Source organism: Aspergillus eucalypticola, assembly GCF_003184535.1.
Source record: "Aspergillus eucalypticola CBS 122712 chromosome Unknown BO83scaffold_3, whole genome shotgun sequence".
Taxonomy (NCBI): domain Eukaryota; kingdom Fungi; phylum Ascomycota; class Eurotiomycetes; order Eurotiales; family Aspergillaceae; genus Aspergillus; species Aspergillus eucalypticola.
The window spans coordinates 1,447,166-1,459,007 of record NW_020290277.1 but is presented as its reverse complement, the minus strand read 5'-3'; the positions used below and the strand labels follow the sequence as shown (position 1 = coordinate 1,459,007).

The 11,842-nt window shown below is 47.8% G+C and overlaps 3 protein-coding genes across 3 annotated transcripts; all 3 read left to right on the top strand.

Annotated features, from left to right (window-relative positions):
* The first annotated feature begins 907 nt into the window (after positions 1 to 907).
* BO83DRAFT_375147 (uncharacterized protein) lies at positions 908 to 1,831 on the top strand. The gene has a single exon (XM_025530390.1). The coding sequence runs from the start codon at positions 1,239 to 1,241 to the stop codon at positions 1,539 to 1,541; it is 303 nt and encodes a 100-aa protein (XP_025392445.1). The 5' UTR covers positions 908 to 1,238; the 3' UTR covers positions 1,542 to 1,831.
* A 1,550-nt stretch (positions 1,832 to 3,381) lies between these two features.
* BO83DRAFT_330833 (sodium/calcium transporter) lies at positions 3,382 to 5,929 on the top strand. The gene is made up of 11 exons (XM_025528247.1): positions 3,382 to 3,605; positions 3,668 to 4,204; positions 4,251 to 4,317; positions 4,363 to 4,410; positions 4,458 to 4,499; positions 4,548 to 4,795; positions 4,842 to 4,874; positions 4,922 to 5,229; positions 5,275 to 5,494; positions 5,543 to 5,610; positions 5,660 to 5,929. Exons 1-11 carry the CDS (start codon positions 3,602 to 3,604, stop codon positions 5,780 to 5,782), a joined length of 1,698 nt encoding a protein of 565 aa, XP_025392444.1. The 5' UTR covers positions 3,382 to 3,601; the 3' UTR covers positions 5,783 to 5,929.
* Positions 5,930 to 8,653: 2,724 nt separating this feature from the next.
* Positions 8,654 to 9,128, top strand: BO83DRAFT_385371 (uncharacterized protein; the record flags this gene model as incomplete). The annotated part of the gene is made up of 2 exons (XM_025532617.1): positions 8,654 to 9,011; positions 9,121 to 9,128. 2 exons carry the CDS (start codon positions 8,654 to 8,656, stop codon positions 9,126 to 9,128), a joined length of 366 nt encoding a protein of 121 aa, XP_025392443.1.
* Positions 9,129 to 11,842: the final 2,714 nt, after the last annotated feature.

Sequence of the window (11,842 nt, the reverse complement as noted above, 5' to 3'; positions counted from 1 at the left end):
GAGCCAATTCAATTCCACTTTGAAAAAAATCAGAACTGGCTGGGAAAGGACCATGGATAAACGAACGAAACAGAGGAGAGAAAGAAAGCGAGTGGGCTGAAAGGGTGAAACTAGCCCCAGGACCCTGTGGGATGATTGGCTCAGGACCCTGGCGGGGGTTTTGATACGGGTGGTAATACAGTGTTCTGACGGGTCCAGACTCATGCCGAGCCTGGTTCCTTGTTCCTGACCCGATCCAACTGGGCAACTCCCGGGCTCATCCCCTGGCCATTTCCGTCCCTGTCGCTGGGGAATTGACCTCTCAGGCCCTTCCTCCCTCTCCGTGCTGTGGGGCGTCTGCTTATTGGGATTCTCTCCTGGTCGGCTCACTCACTGCACATCCTCAGGGCCAAAGATGGGAAACGGGAAGATGGAAATCTGCTCGAGACCCGAAATCTAGTTGTTAGTTAGTTTTGATTACACTCTTCTAACATTGAGACACATCCAATGGACCAAGTCAGACACACTGGTACTATTTCCATGACTTCTGACACCTTCCACTGAAACCTCTCCTATAAGCAGCGCTGGCACTGCCAAAAAGAGGAGTCTGCCGGACCGAGCGGGCCTCTGCCAAGAATGCCAAGAGCGCATCGAAATGGCTGGCTTTGCGGTGGTAATCTGACCATACCGTGTATCAGACGGTAATGGGGAAAGGGAAAAGACCCTCGGACCCTGCCAGGGTCTAAGGGTCTGGCGGCCCTGACCACCCCCGAGGGGCCGTAAACTAATGTAAGGCTAGGTAAGTTTAAGGTAACAAATCCCAACTCTGGGATCCACAATTCATGTCCAGGAGAATGAAACATGGATGGTAACTGATCGTCTCATCAAATGTTTTATTTATTTATTTATTTATTATTATTACTTTTGTGTTTTGATTGCAGTGGTTTTCCTCTTCCTTCTACCCACTCCGATGGAGCTTCATCATTGCTTGTCTCGCATCGCTTCATCTGCATTGGTGTACGCTGTATCCACGTTTGCTTCCCACGGCTTCTAATCATTCTTCCGGATTAGCCGTGTCTATCTATAGTGTTTGACGTAAATTAGGAGAATAGTCGCTGTCCGGCTTAAATAAACCTCCGTCATTCTCAGACAGTCTTCAATAGCTTTGCTTCCCGTGGAGCAGGAGTGTGACTCGCTTACACAGTAGTATGGTCTGCCTCTCTTTGAGGCACCATCTCGTGGGGTGTGTTGGACTGGAAATGCCGCAGCGCTCAGGAGTCAAAGAACTTCGTACTTACTACAAAGAAACGAAGCCAGCCCGTCCCCAATCTGGAAGCACCAGCTGTGATCGGCTGCCGAAACAAAGACACGGGATACCAAGCTTTGAAAGATCATCCAGTGGCTTCCTGGTCAACCCAATAACAGCCCATCCACTGCCTGTTACTTTCGCCCTCTCTGTTGCTGCCTTCTCCTTATTACTTCGATGGTGTCTGTGTTCGTCCACCCATACTGACCGTGGCTCTGTCGGTGTTGCCATCCCTCATCATTTATCCGTCATGTAGCCATGACCTCATTCTCCCCTCCAACCCCCTCTAAAGCAAGGGGGATCACCCCACATCTGGTATGAGGCTGGAGGGCGGCCTCACCGATCCAGCCTGCCGTTCACCGTTGGACGTCATCGGCTTGCTCTGCTGGAGCTTGTAGGCGCCACGATCACTGTGTTGTGTGACTCCACACATTGGGGGATGGTGACCAACTGCGGCCGATTCAACTGTCGCAGTCCTCACCTTGCACCGGTGAGGGTCACCACTCTGCATGGAATGTCTTTGTAGCACCTGGTGCGTACTTTTCCGGCGCTTCGGTTTGTTGTTTGTCTACTGTGATCGGAGTTGCATTTCCCGATCGACAAGATGTTAATTGGTTGACGCCTGGTCAGAATGTCAGCTGGGTAGCACAACTTGTGCATTTCTCTATCCCCAGGGTAACCGAGGTTCCTCCTCTGAACGGCGGCAGATGGATCACACTGACAGAGATAGCCATGTTCAATGGGACTGACTGACCTCACAGTGACTTATGAGCCATGTGGGAGCAGCACTGGCTACTTGTGGCGGTGCTTGTGGCAGTGTGCTGTATATACTGTGGCTGTTACATGTGGCTCAGTTACCAACAGCCACAGATGTGGCGGTCAGGCACTTTCCTGCTTATCTAATATATGAGTAAGAAGTCTCACCAATCAGCGGCCACCACATGGGGCAGCGCGAAACAAGCCAGGGGGCCGCAATTGCTTCGCCAAAGTTTTGACTTTGATTACGACAACCACCCGATCCTCTGGCAAATGGGGCCATTCTGTCGCGCTTCACCTTCAAAGAGACTTTGCAACAGCGTTTAGTGATGGCCATACTGCTGCCCAATATATATAGATCTCCTTCCTGTCCTACCTGACAGACAGGCAGCATGCTTTCAATAGAGGCCCGATGAGGGTGAAATTTCTCCTGTCGGGCCCTTTGTGCTCTTTGTGCCCCTGGATCAGCCAAGAACCCAGGACATCATGATGATGAATTTTGCACTCCGCTCGCAAATGCGAAGCCAAATTTCGTTAGTTCGGAGGCAATTTTGGGCTTGGCGGGTTGCTTTGTTGGGGGTTCTCCGATTGTCAATTGCCTTCTCTAGAAGCGCCAGGGGCTGGAATCACCAAAAGCTCCATCCACTCGCCAGCTGGGTAGCCACTGAGCTTGCGGGATGCCTCTTTGCCGATGGGGACAATTGGGGGTTATCAAATATCAATCGGGAGGATCCAGCAAATGAGAGGCCTGCCTGTGCGTAGACTAGCGGTAATTTGTGGCTGTGCTCGACATTTGCTGCAACTCTAATCAAATTAATGAGAGATTGTGACGACAATTAACTTGGAACTCTCCTGTGCAGTTCTCTCCTTTCAATCGTTGTGTGAGAGATTTCTGTGTGTCTGTCGGCACTTGCCCTTGCAGTTTGTGAGGTGTCATTCTTTTCATCCAGTCCTGCTTTGGACTCTGTTGTCGCTCTTTACCGTTGTCATTGCACAGTCCCCGTGTTGCTGCATTCCCGCAATATTAGGCTTTTTCTATATATTACATCGCTAGCTGCTGCTGCGCGCGACGTCCCTCCTTTTCGCTTCTTGATTTTTCTTCCTATAATTATCGCATCAGCATCGGACCCAGTTTGGAATATCTCCGACGGCGCAGTTAGTTCGTCGCAAACCAATCTGAACCCCCTCCAGCTCGACTGTAGTTTAGACAGCCACTCAAGGCGGAGTCTTCACGAATCCACTTCAGCCACACTTGAGCCTCCAACAAGGGCTCTTTTCGTTGTCTAGTCTATCACTTGGCTACTCCACGTCAGTGAGTCTATTGCTTTTCTTTGTCTTGCTTATGGGACCAAGCATGGATGACTGCTTGTACCGTGCTGTTGGGACGCCATGTGCATTCATCGCCTCTCAACAACGCGGCTCCGTCGATCATTCTTCTAATTTTGTCTCTTATATATCATCGCTGACATGGTGCCTAATTATGATTCAGTACATAGATCCCAAGACCCCTGCATTGTTCTTGTTCCCTCAAACATCGATAAATAATTCACGCCTATTAACATGCGTATGTATTCTTTCGTCCCCTTTTCCGCCCGCGACCGTCGCTAACATGTATCTTGGCATTAGATATCTACAAACGACATGCCAGGAAACTGGCCTGGTATGACCAGGAGGGCGAACCATCCTCGGTCAACCCTTTCAAGAAGTTTCGCAGACAGCCCCGACGCACCAATTCTATCCAGCTAGAAAACCGACTCACCCCCGTCTTATCCGAAGGCGGAGTACGCCTGTCCGAGGAGCGCAGGCGACGGAGAGACATGACCGATGGCCTGGTCGGCCCTGAGCATGCAGACAGCTTCCCTCCTCAGTCTGATGGCACTGATTTGGTTGGACGCGACAGCAATGACAAAGTCGGCACCGACCCTTCCATGCATAGTCAAGTTCCAATTAATGTTCCGCGTCAGGATGAGTCCGAAGACCTGCCGGGCCCGCGAAAGAGAAGGACCTTCTTGAGCAACACCTTCAAGCCCGCCGACGATCAGTTGACCACTAATTCGGGCAAGCCGATGAAAAAGAAGCAGAAGTTCACCGTCATGGGACAGCTGAAGGCTACAATCTTCAATTCTTGGATTAATGTTTTGCTTCTCGCCGCGCCTGTTGGAAGTTAGTAGCTCACCAGGGTTTGAAGCTGCAGTACTGACTTTGATAGTTGCGTTGAATTATGTCAATGGTGTCAGCCCAGTGGCTGTCTTTGTGGTTAATTTCATTGCCATCATGTAGGTCTTCGCCCCCCTGTGCGACTACTCAGCTAACATGAACAGTCCCCTTGCAGCCATGTTGAGTTACGCGACAGAAGAGATTGCCATGCGGTATGTTGATCCAAAGTTCTGACTGGATTATTCTAATGAAGACACAGCACGGGTGAGACAATTGGAGGTCTGCTCAATGCGTCATTCGGGTAAGTTCTATTCTCCATCTACTTTTCTTCTGATCTAACCTGATGCAGTAACGCGGTCGAACTTATTGTTGCCATTATCGCTCTGGTCGACAATGAAGTCACCATCGTCCAAACATCCCTGATTGGAAGTATGCTCTCTAACCTGCTTCTGGTCATGGGCATGTGCTTCTTCTTTGGTGGTATCGACCGTCTCGAGCAACACTTTAATCCCGTGGTTGCTCAGACTGCCGCTAGTTTGCTAGCGTTGGCCGTGGGAAGTTTGATTATTCCCACGGCGTTCCACGCTTGGTCCGATGGTGAGTTTCGAAGAATCGTTTGTTTGACGCAGCTAACAGTTTCCAGCTGGCGATACGGGCGTCGCACCCTTGTCACGAGGTATGTATCTTTCCAAAAGTGGTCGTATGTAGGCTTACATATTGCAGGCACCAGTGTCATTCTGCTGGTCGTTTACGGATGTTACCTGTTTTTCCAGCTCAAATCGCACACGGAGATCTACAACGCCCCCAGCCCCAAGGTGGAGAAGAGACGGCAAAAGGTGAACGAAGGTGATGCCAGCCGTGGTATCGCGCAGATCGGCAAGATGTCCGCCTCCATGGCGGGTGAGCATGCGCAGAACGTGAAATTGCAGGAACCGGACGATGAAGAGGAAGAGCCTCAGCTGAGCGTTCTCGTGGCTGTCCTGACCCTCGTTATCTCCACTGTTTTTGTTGCTCTGTGCGCTGAGTTTATGGTAAGCTATTCTTTACTCTCTTTATGTACGTAGCTAATTAAGTAGGTTGACTCGATCGACGCCCTCACAACGCAAGGCCACATCTCTGAGACCTTTGTCGGATTGATCCTTCTGCCTATTGTGGGTAATGCGGCTGAGCACGCCACCGCCGTGACTGTGGCATGCAAGGACAAGATGGATTTGGCCATTGGTGTGGCGGTCGGATCCAGCATGCAGATCGCGTTATTGGTGCTTCCGTTGATTATCGTGATTGGATGGGGCATGGGTAAGTTTGACTGACTGTACGGATATGGTTTGATACTGACAGAAGCAGGTAACGACGACATGACTCTCTATTTCGATGCCTTCCAGGTGATTCTTCTATTCGTGGCTGTTCTTTTGGTATGTTCCTCACCCTCCGCTACATGTCGGCATCAACTAACCCTCGCAGGTCAACTACCTCATTGCCGACGGAAAGTCACACTGGTTAGAGGGCGTATTGTTAATGATGATGTACCTCATCATAGCCGTGGCCGCCTGGTTCTACCCCTCCAAGACTGAGCCCAGCGCATAGGGCAACCTGCCATAGTCATACTAGTAGGAGCAGGAGCATATTTTCTTCTTCGACGTGTATAATATTGTCATGATGCCTTCATTTCTGGATTAATTTTTTATGTGATGCCGGATACCAACTGCATGACTCGTCTTATTCAGTTTGTCGATAAAAGTACTGCTGATGAAAGATACTTTGCATTTTACTAATGTCTAGCTGATTCAATAATCGATAATTCATTAGTTGGGATGCCCCTAGCTTTGTTTTTTTTATAGAGTGCACGCCGGGTCTAACCCTAAGGACAACCGGTCCGGAAATAGTGAAGTGTAGCCCTTCATTTCGCTACATATTGAATGTTTGTCCTTTGGAATACCATTGTATGGTTAGCATTAGTGATCAACCAGACAACGCATCGATGAATTAGTCCTCGATTGAATAGATAACCAATTGAATGACTGTCGTTCTCCATATATAAGAAAGCCTACACTTCCTCCCTTTCCTACCTTCCCTCCACATATATCTATCTCTCTCTAGCGAAAAATCCTATACCATCGAACCTAGCATCCAACCATTATTGATACTAAGCATGATCTATGCCATAATCCACTACTCAACTAGGGCGGGATCTCAACAGTCTTAGACATTTCATTCCCTTGAGTAATTACTATCTAATCGTTCACATATCTTGGACCTTATATCCTCGAGCATTTTTCCAAATAAATAGATCCACTGTCACTTGCAACATCTTTCTCCAGCGAGTGGTCCACATCTATCTGGAACCTGATCTCGAAGACGAAATTCTAAACTCTGTCTACTTTACTCCTCGAATGATATATAGAGAGCACAACCGATATATAACGATTAACAATACTATATGCAAACATACAATGGACGGGACATACGCCAGAAAACTAACCTACTCTCTGTGGTCTTATGAAATAGCCGGATAGACAGACCCCTTCAGGCAGCTCCAAGCAACCAGATCTGAGTTACGATCACCGTTGAACCTTGAAAAGATGATTTTCTTTATTTTCCACCTGCCGACGTTGGCAAAATGCGCACTCTGGTTGCTCTTACACGGCGCCGGGGTGGGGGGTTCTGCTATGTGGTTAGCAATCATTTCCAATATGCAACGCCAAATGGTTGCCTTAATGATGTCCAAATAAGCCTATACTTACCGTTATCCGAAGACCCGACTGCTGCTGCTTCTGTAAAACCTCCCACTCCCTAGGGGAGTATATCGGTAGCGATATCAATGCTGGAAGCGGCTAAGAAGATTCATCACCAAATTGATTGTCTAGTTATAGCTCACTAGTTCTTACTAGTTCATGAATTAATCAGCTACACTGAATGTGGTATGGCTATCTTCGGCTTTCCCTTCAAGCCATGTCCCGGAAGCGACTGGGTGGGTACATGTACTTTTGGAACCACCAGAATGATATGTCACCTACACCAGTTCGTATCTGTCTATTGTTATAGCTTACAGCTATAGATGACGATACTAACATTGGCTTGGTATACAGTTACTACAGGAAATATAAAAATTGGACGTACTTCCGCAGCCGCCATCTTTTTCGCTACACTCGATGAAGATATCCCATCACTGCGGGATCGACAGCATATCTCTGGAATCGAACCGTGTGTTTAAGCTGCGTTATACTTTTGGAGCTTATGCCATAATATCTTGTGGATCCGTGTTATGCCAAGTGCGCGAGAAGCCAAATCCTGCACAAACCTGATGGCGAGCTCCTTGAAAAGTTGGATTATCGCCTAGTCTCTGATATGAATGGACCTGGACTGATCTGTTGACTTAGACGAGCTTCTACAAGACCTAGTTTCGTCATTCGATGCGCAGAATGGGTGAGAAACCCAAGTGGGACAACCAACCTCTTAAGACTCCCGCGATGGTCTACGTCTCACGAGTATGAGACGGACATAATCTGGACGAACAGACAATGAAAACCAGATTAGATGAAGAGACTACGGTTGCTGTGAGAATTTGCTGGTGCTTTTATATGGTAACCAATGGTCAGTCTATTGGCAGCTCTGAGAAAGTCTCTCGACTTGATAGCCTCTTTTACCGCCTTGCGAGGATGATTCGTGCATACAAGGCCTAGCATTTATTGAATCCACAAATCATATATCAACCACTGCGTTGAATATGGTCTTTGTTCACATGGTCGAAGTATTGTTATGAAAGGACGGAACATACCGCAGAGTTCCAAGGGATCTTCGTCTTTCGTGCTGTTGTCTAATGCACCAGGTTTGTGAACTGACTGTATCTAGACACACAGTCTCTGACCCATGGAAGCGCGTCTCTTGCTATGATAGGGGGTTTAAGGTTGCGAAGGGAGCAAACAAATGAGAGACCAGACTGAACTATCTCCTGCGCATAGTCCAGAATATCTTGTGTTGTCAGTTTTCCGCACGCAAAGACTCCTATAAACGGAATGGACCTACTGACACCATGATGAGAATAGTGCTAACCGACTAGACATCCGCAGATATTTAGGGAGTGGCCGCCGAAATCGCCTTGATTTTCGATTAATATAGTCGGGACATTTCCTGAAACAAAAGAGTGCGCAATCTATAGCCCAATGACAGAAATGACAGAAACACGCTTCCTCGAGCGTGACCCGAATAGGACATGGTCTAGGCTATCTTGATACTCTGAGCAGTGTACACTTGAGTCGGTTACTCAAACATGCGACGCTTATGAGATTCATCAGCCAAAAAAAAATGTTCGCATCGATTGAAGAGCATGATATCCAGAAAGCATAAATATCCTAGAGACATAGATATTCACACCAGTCTACTACAGTCGCCGCAGGCATCGATGATGGCTAACTGGTTGGACATAATTTACATGAATCAGAACGCTCAAAAATCATCATGGGCATCATAGAATCACCGAATGCATGGAAGCCGCACGTCGGTATGCGTGCCCCGGGCATATTCATCAGTATAATCAAGACCTGCGGCCAAGGTATCACAATGCACCGAGCCGCGCTCACGATTATCATAGAGGTGCAGGCCATAAGTGCAGACGAGGACCAGGCATTTAGCCGACATCACCGCCACGGCCAGAAATATTCCATTGTGCATGGATGTGCGCTGCAAGACATCGTGGCAGTCGAGGAAGAAAGGGCGATCATTTCCAAGCTATTCCGACAGATTTTGGGCGAGGCAGATGAGGGCGCACATGCCATCCTTCAATACACCCTCTTGGTTGGCAATGTGGCTACCGGATGTAAGTGATTTTGGAGGGATTGTTCTTTGCAAAAGGCATTGTTGCGTCCCAATGGGAACATTCAATTATTACTGACCGAAGTCAAACCACTATTTTACAACTATGATAGCTAGATAGGGTTCGAAGAGCCCTCAGACTTTCATTTACAGACAAAGAGTTTGAGATGGCGTCCGTTCTTTTGCCCATTGTTGGCTGCGCATTGACGAATTCAAGGACCAGCGAAACCGCACTTCACCTCTGCTAAAGAAGGGTGATGTTCATTTACTGGGATAGACAAGCCACCAAGTCACCCGCAGCCCCATCTGAACCTCGGAGCATGAAGGTTTTTGTCCCCCGTCTGCCAGACAAATACTCGACGTGTCAACATGCATCAATTTGGGCTGATATAAGCTCTCACCACTTCAGGCTAACCAATATATGCCCTGGCCGTTGAACCAGATAGTGAGCCCAAAGGGGTACTCGCCTGCTAAGGATTGCATTACCACATAGATATACTTGCTCTAGAGCAACACTAGGCGAATCTATCGAGCTAACGAATTCCCAAAAAATGCCTGGACACCCTTTGTCCTGACATGTTCTCACGCTGTATTGCCCAGAGGCAAAGATGAATCCGAGAAACAGAAAACCTGGATGTGAAAAGCAGAATCGTGCTGAACATTTCTCAGCCTTTACACGACAGGAGAGATATGGAATTGACTTGGAAGACCAGGATGCTAAGATTTATCCAAGGTTGACAGTCTACCACAGAATGAGATATCTGCAGAGATCGCGGAATTGAAATCATCTATTTGAGCTAACGAGTGGACAAGGAATTAAGAACACCGTCAGAATCGATGGCTCGTCTATCTAGCGCCAGCGGCGCTACTGTTGAGGTGGTTAGTGGGTCTTCGGACCTACTTCGTTCCGGCACTGGCGGCAGGAGCGCCTTCATCGTCTCCGGGAGAGCCACCCCCTCTACTTCGCCATCTCACTTCGTTCCGCTTGCATGTTTCTAGTTGTTTACTACTCCAATTGAACCATTCGAACCAACCTTTTCTCTGCTCCATAAGCTTCGTTCCTGCTTTACCGATCTCTAGTCATTCACTACCCACCACCACCATCAGATTGCTCCTGTCATGTTTATGCCGCATATTGTGGGGTTGTGAAACTCTAATATGCATACCAATGCTATGTGGGAAAGACTTTAGTGCTCGAAGCAGCGCCACCTCTGCGAGAGGGTAAACCGACTACTTTGCAAATGCGCACACTTATATTATAGTGGAAACCCAATCCCTTGCGACTGTCGTCGTGAGGGCTGTATACGTTCGTCGGACTCGTCCTTGTGGCCTGGTATTGAAAACTGTGCAGAGCAAATATCGGGTGCTCTCAGTAGAACAGTCCTTCGAGGCTGGGCGCACTCAAAGAAATCCAATCGTCTAGCGAAAGTAAACCGCGTTAACAAAATCCGACGGAGAAAGTTGAGAGCCGGGTGGCTTTGACACACTCGCTTACAGCGACAATCTCGCTTGATATGTCAGGATGTGTTTAACATAAACCAAATCTACCAATTCTGTGAAAAGCAAGAGGAAGGTCGCTATAATGATGAGGGATCTGCGGGTTGTGGTCAATTGCCATTATGTTGCACATGACACTGCTATCCCTTCATCTGTGTGAAGTTGGAAATCTCCACGGCGAGGAACTGATTATCTGTTAGGAATATAGGGGGATTACGCCCACGTATTTGTTCATTTCTCATAAGAAAGATAAACTGGCATCTGTCAAAGGGAGAAGACTAGGCTGGTTCCACTGAGGCAATTTGCAAGTAAGTCATGACTGGCAATCCTGGTCTATAGCAAGCGGGATTGCGGCTCCTTGGCATTGAAAAAGTCAGAGATATAGCGAAGCATTGTGGTGATTATTGACGTTATATCCTGACTAACTTGAATGTGGAGACACCAGCGAAGATGACTATATATCCGTAGTTCGTCCATCCTATCAGTTGAGGCTAAAATAAGTAATATAAGAGTGTGATGGTTTTTTCCAGTTGTCACACGGTACTATTGTGCCCCTCTCATTAAAACCTAGTATAGTAAAGTATCAATTATAGAGAAGCCACGTATTTTATCTCCGCAGTCAATCTTAAAATCACATTCATGCTTAGACCTAGAGCGCTGTCACACTATTCGAAATCGGTTCATAGAAACAAGCTACAACTGCCAATCTCCTTAACAGTCATATTGAAGAACGTCTTGATTAGCTTCGGATTACTCTTCGCCCAGCCTCGTGCAATCAGAGAGCCACAGCCTCACTGGCCCTAGCGCTTATGCAAGTGGTCGCCTAGCTCGGCTATAATCCTCTACTGAACCCCGCATCAGAACTTTCCGTCCATTTAAAACCTCAGGATACATTCAGCCTGACTAGGAAACATATACCGTTCCAGGCCCATTGAGTATACAAAATGCTCTATATCATATCGAAGATTAGGGGAAAGTTGTCCTCCAAGGCCCGGAAAGGCCCAGGTTCCGCCTCAGAGCGGGCTAAAACCAGCAGAGCTCCAGCCTCAACAGCCCTCACGACCATAACAACAACAGCGACCAAGCACACAAAAGCAATAGAGACGAATTCTTTACCATGGAATTTTCTGTATTGCATGGACTACTTATGGAATCGTGCCTACATCCTAGTTCAGGGACGAGAGCCTGAACTGATGGAAGAGTACAGACGCCAGATGATTGTTGTTCACCAGGGAGATGGCCAGGCAGCAGGCACCGATCTTACATGCCGCAAATCAGTAGAGTCCCTTGTTAATCACCTACTAGACTATCGAGAGAAAAGGCGGTGGCGAATATCCC

What these genes read in the sequence shown, in the direction of transcription:
- BO83DRAFT_375147 (XM_025530390.1), top strand. Translation starts at nt 1,239, where the DNA reads ATGCCGCAGCGCTCAGGAGTCAAAGAACTTCGTACTTACTACAAAGAA.
- BO83DRAFT_330833 (XM_025528247.1), top strand. An exon ending in CGTCGCACCCTTGTCACGAG is followed by an intron (nt 4,875 to 4,921) that starts GTATGTATCTTT and finishes TACATATTGCAG; the next exon opens with GCACCAGTGTCATTCTGCTG. An exon ending in CTCTGTGCGCTGAGTTTATG is followed by an intron (nt 5,230 to 5,274) that starts GTAAGCTATTCT and finishes CTAATTAAGTAG; the next exon opens with GTTGACTCGATCGACGCCCT.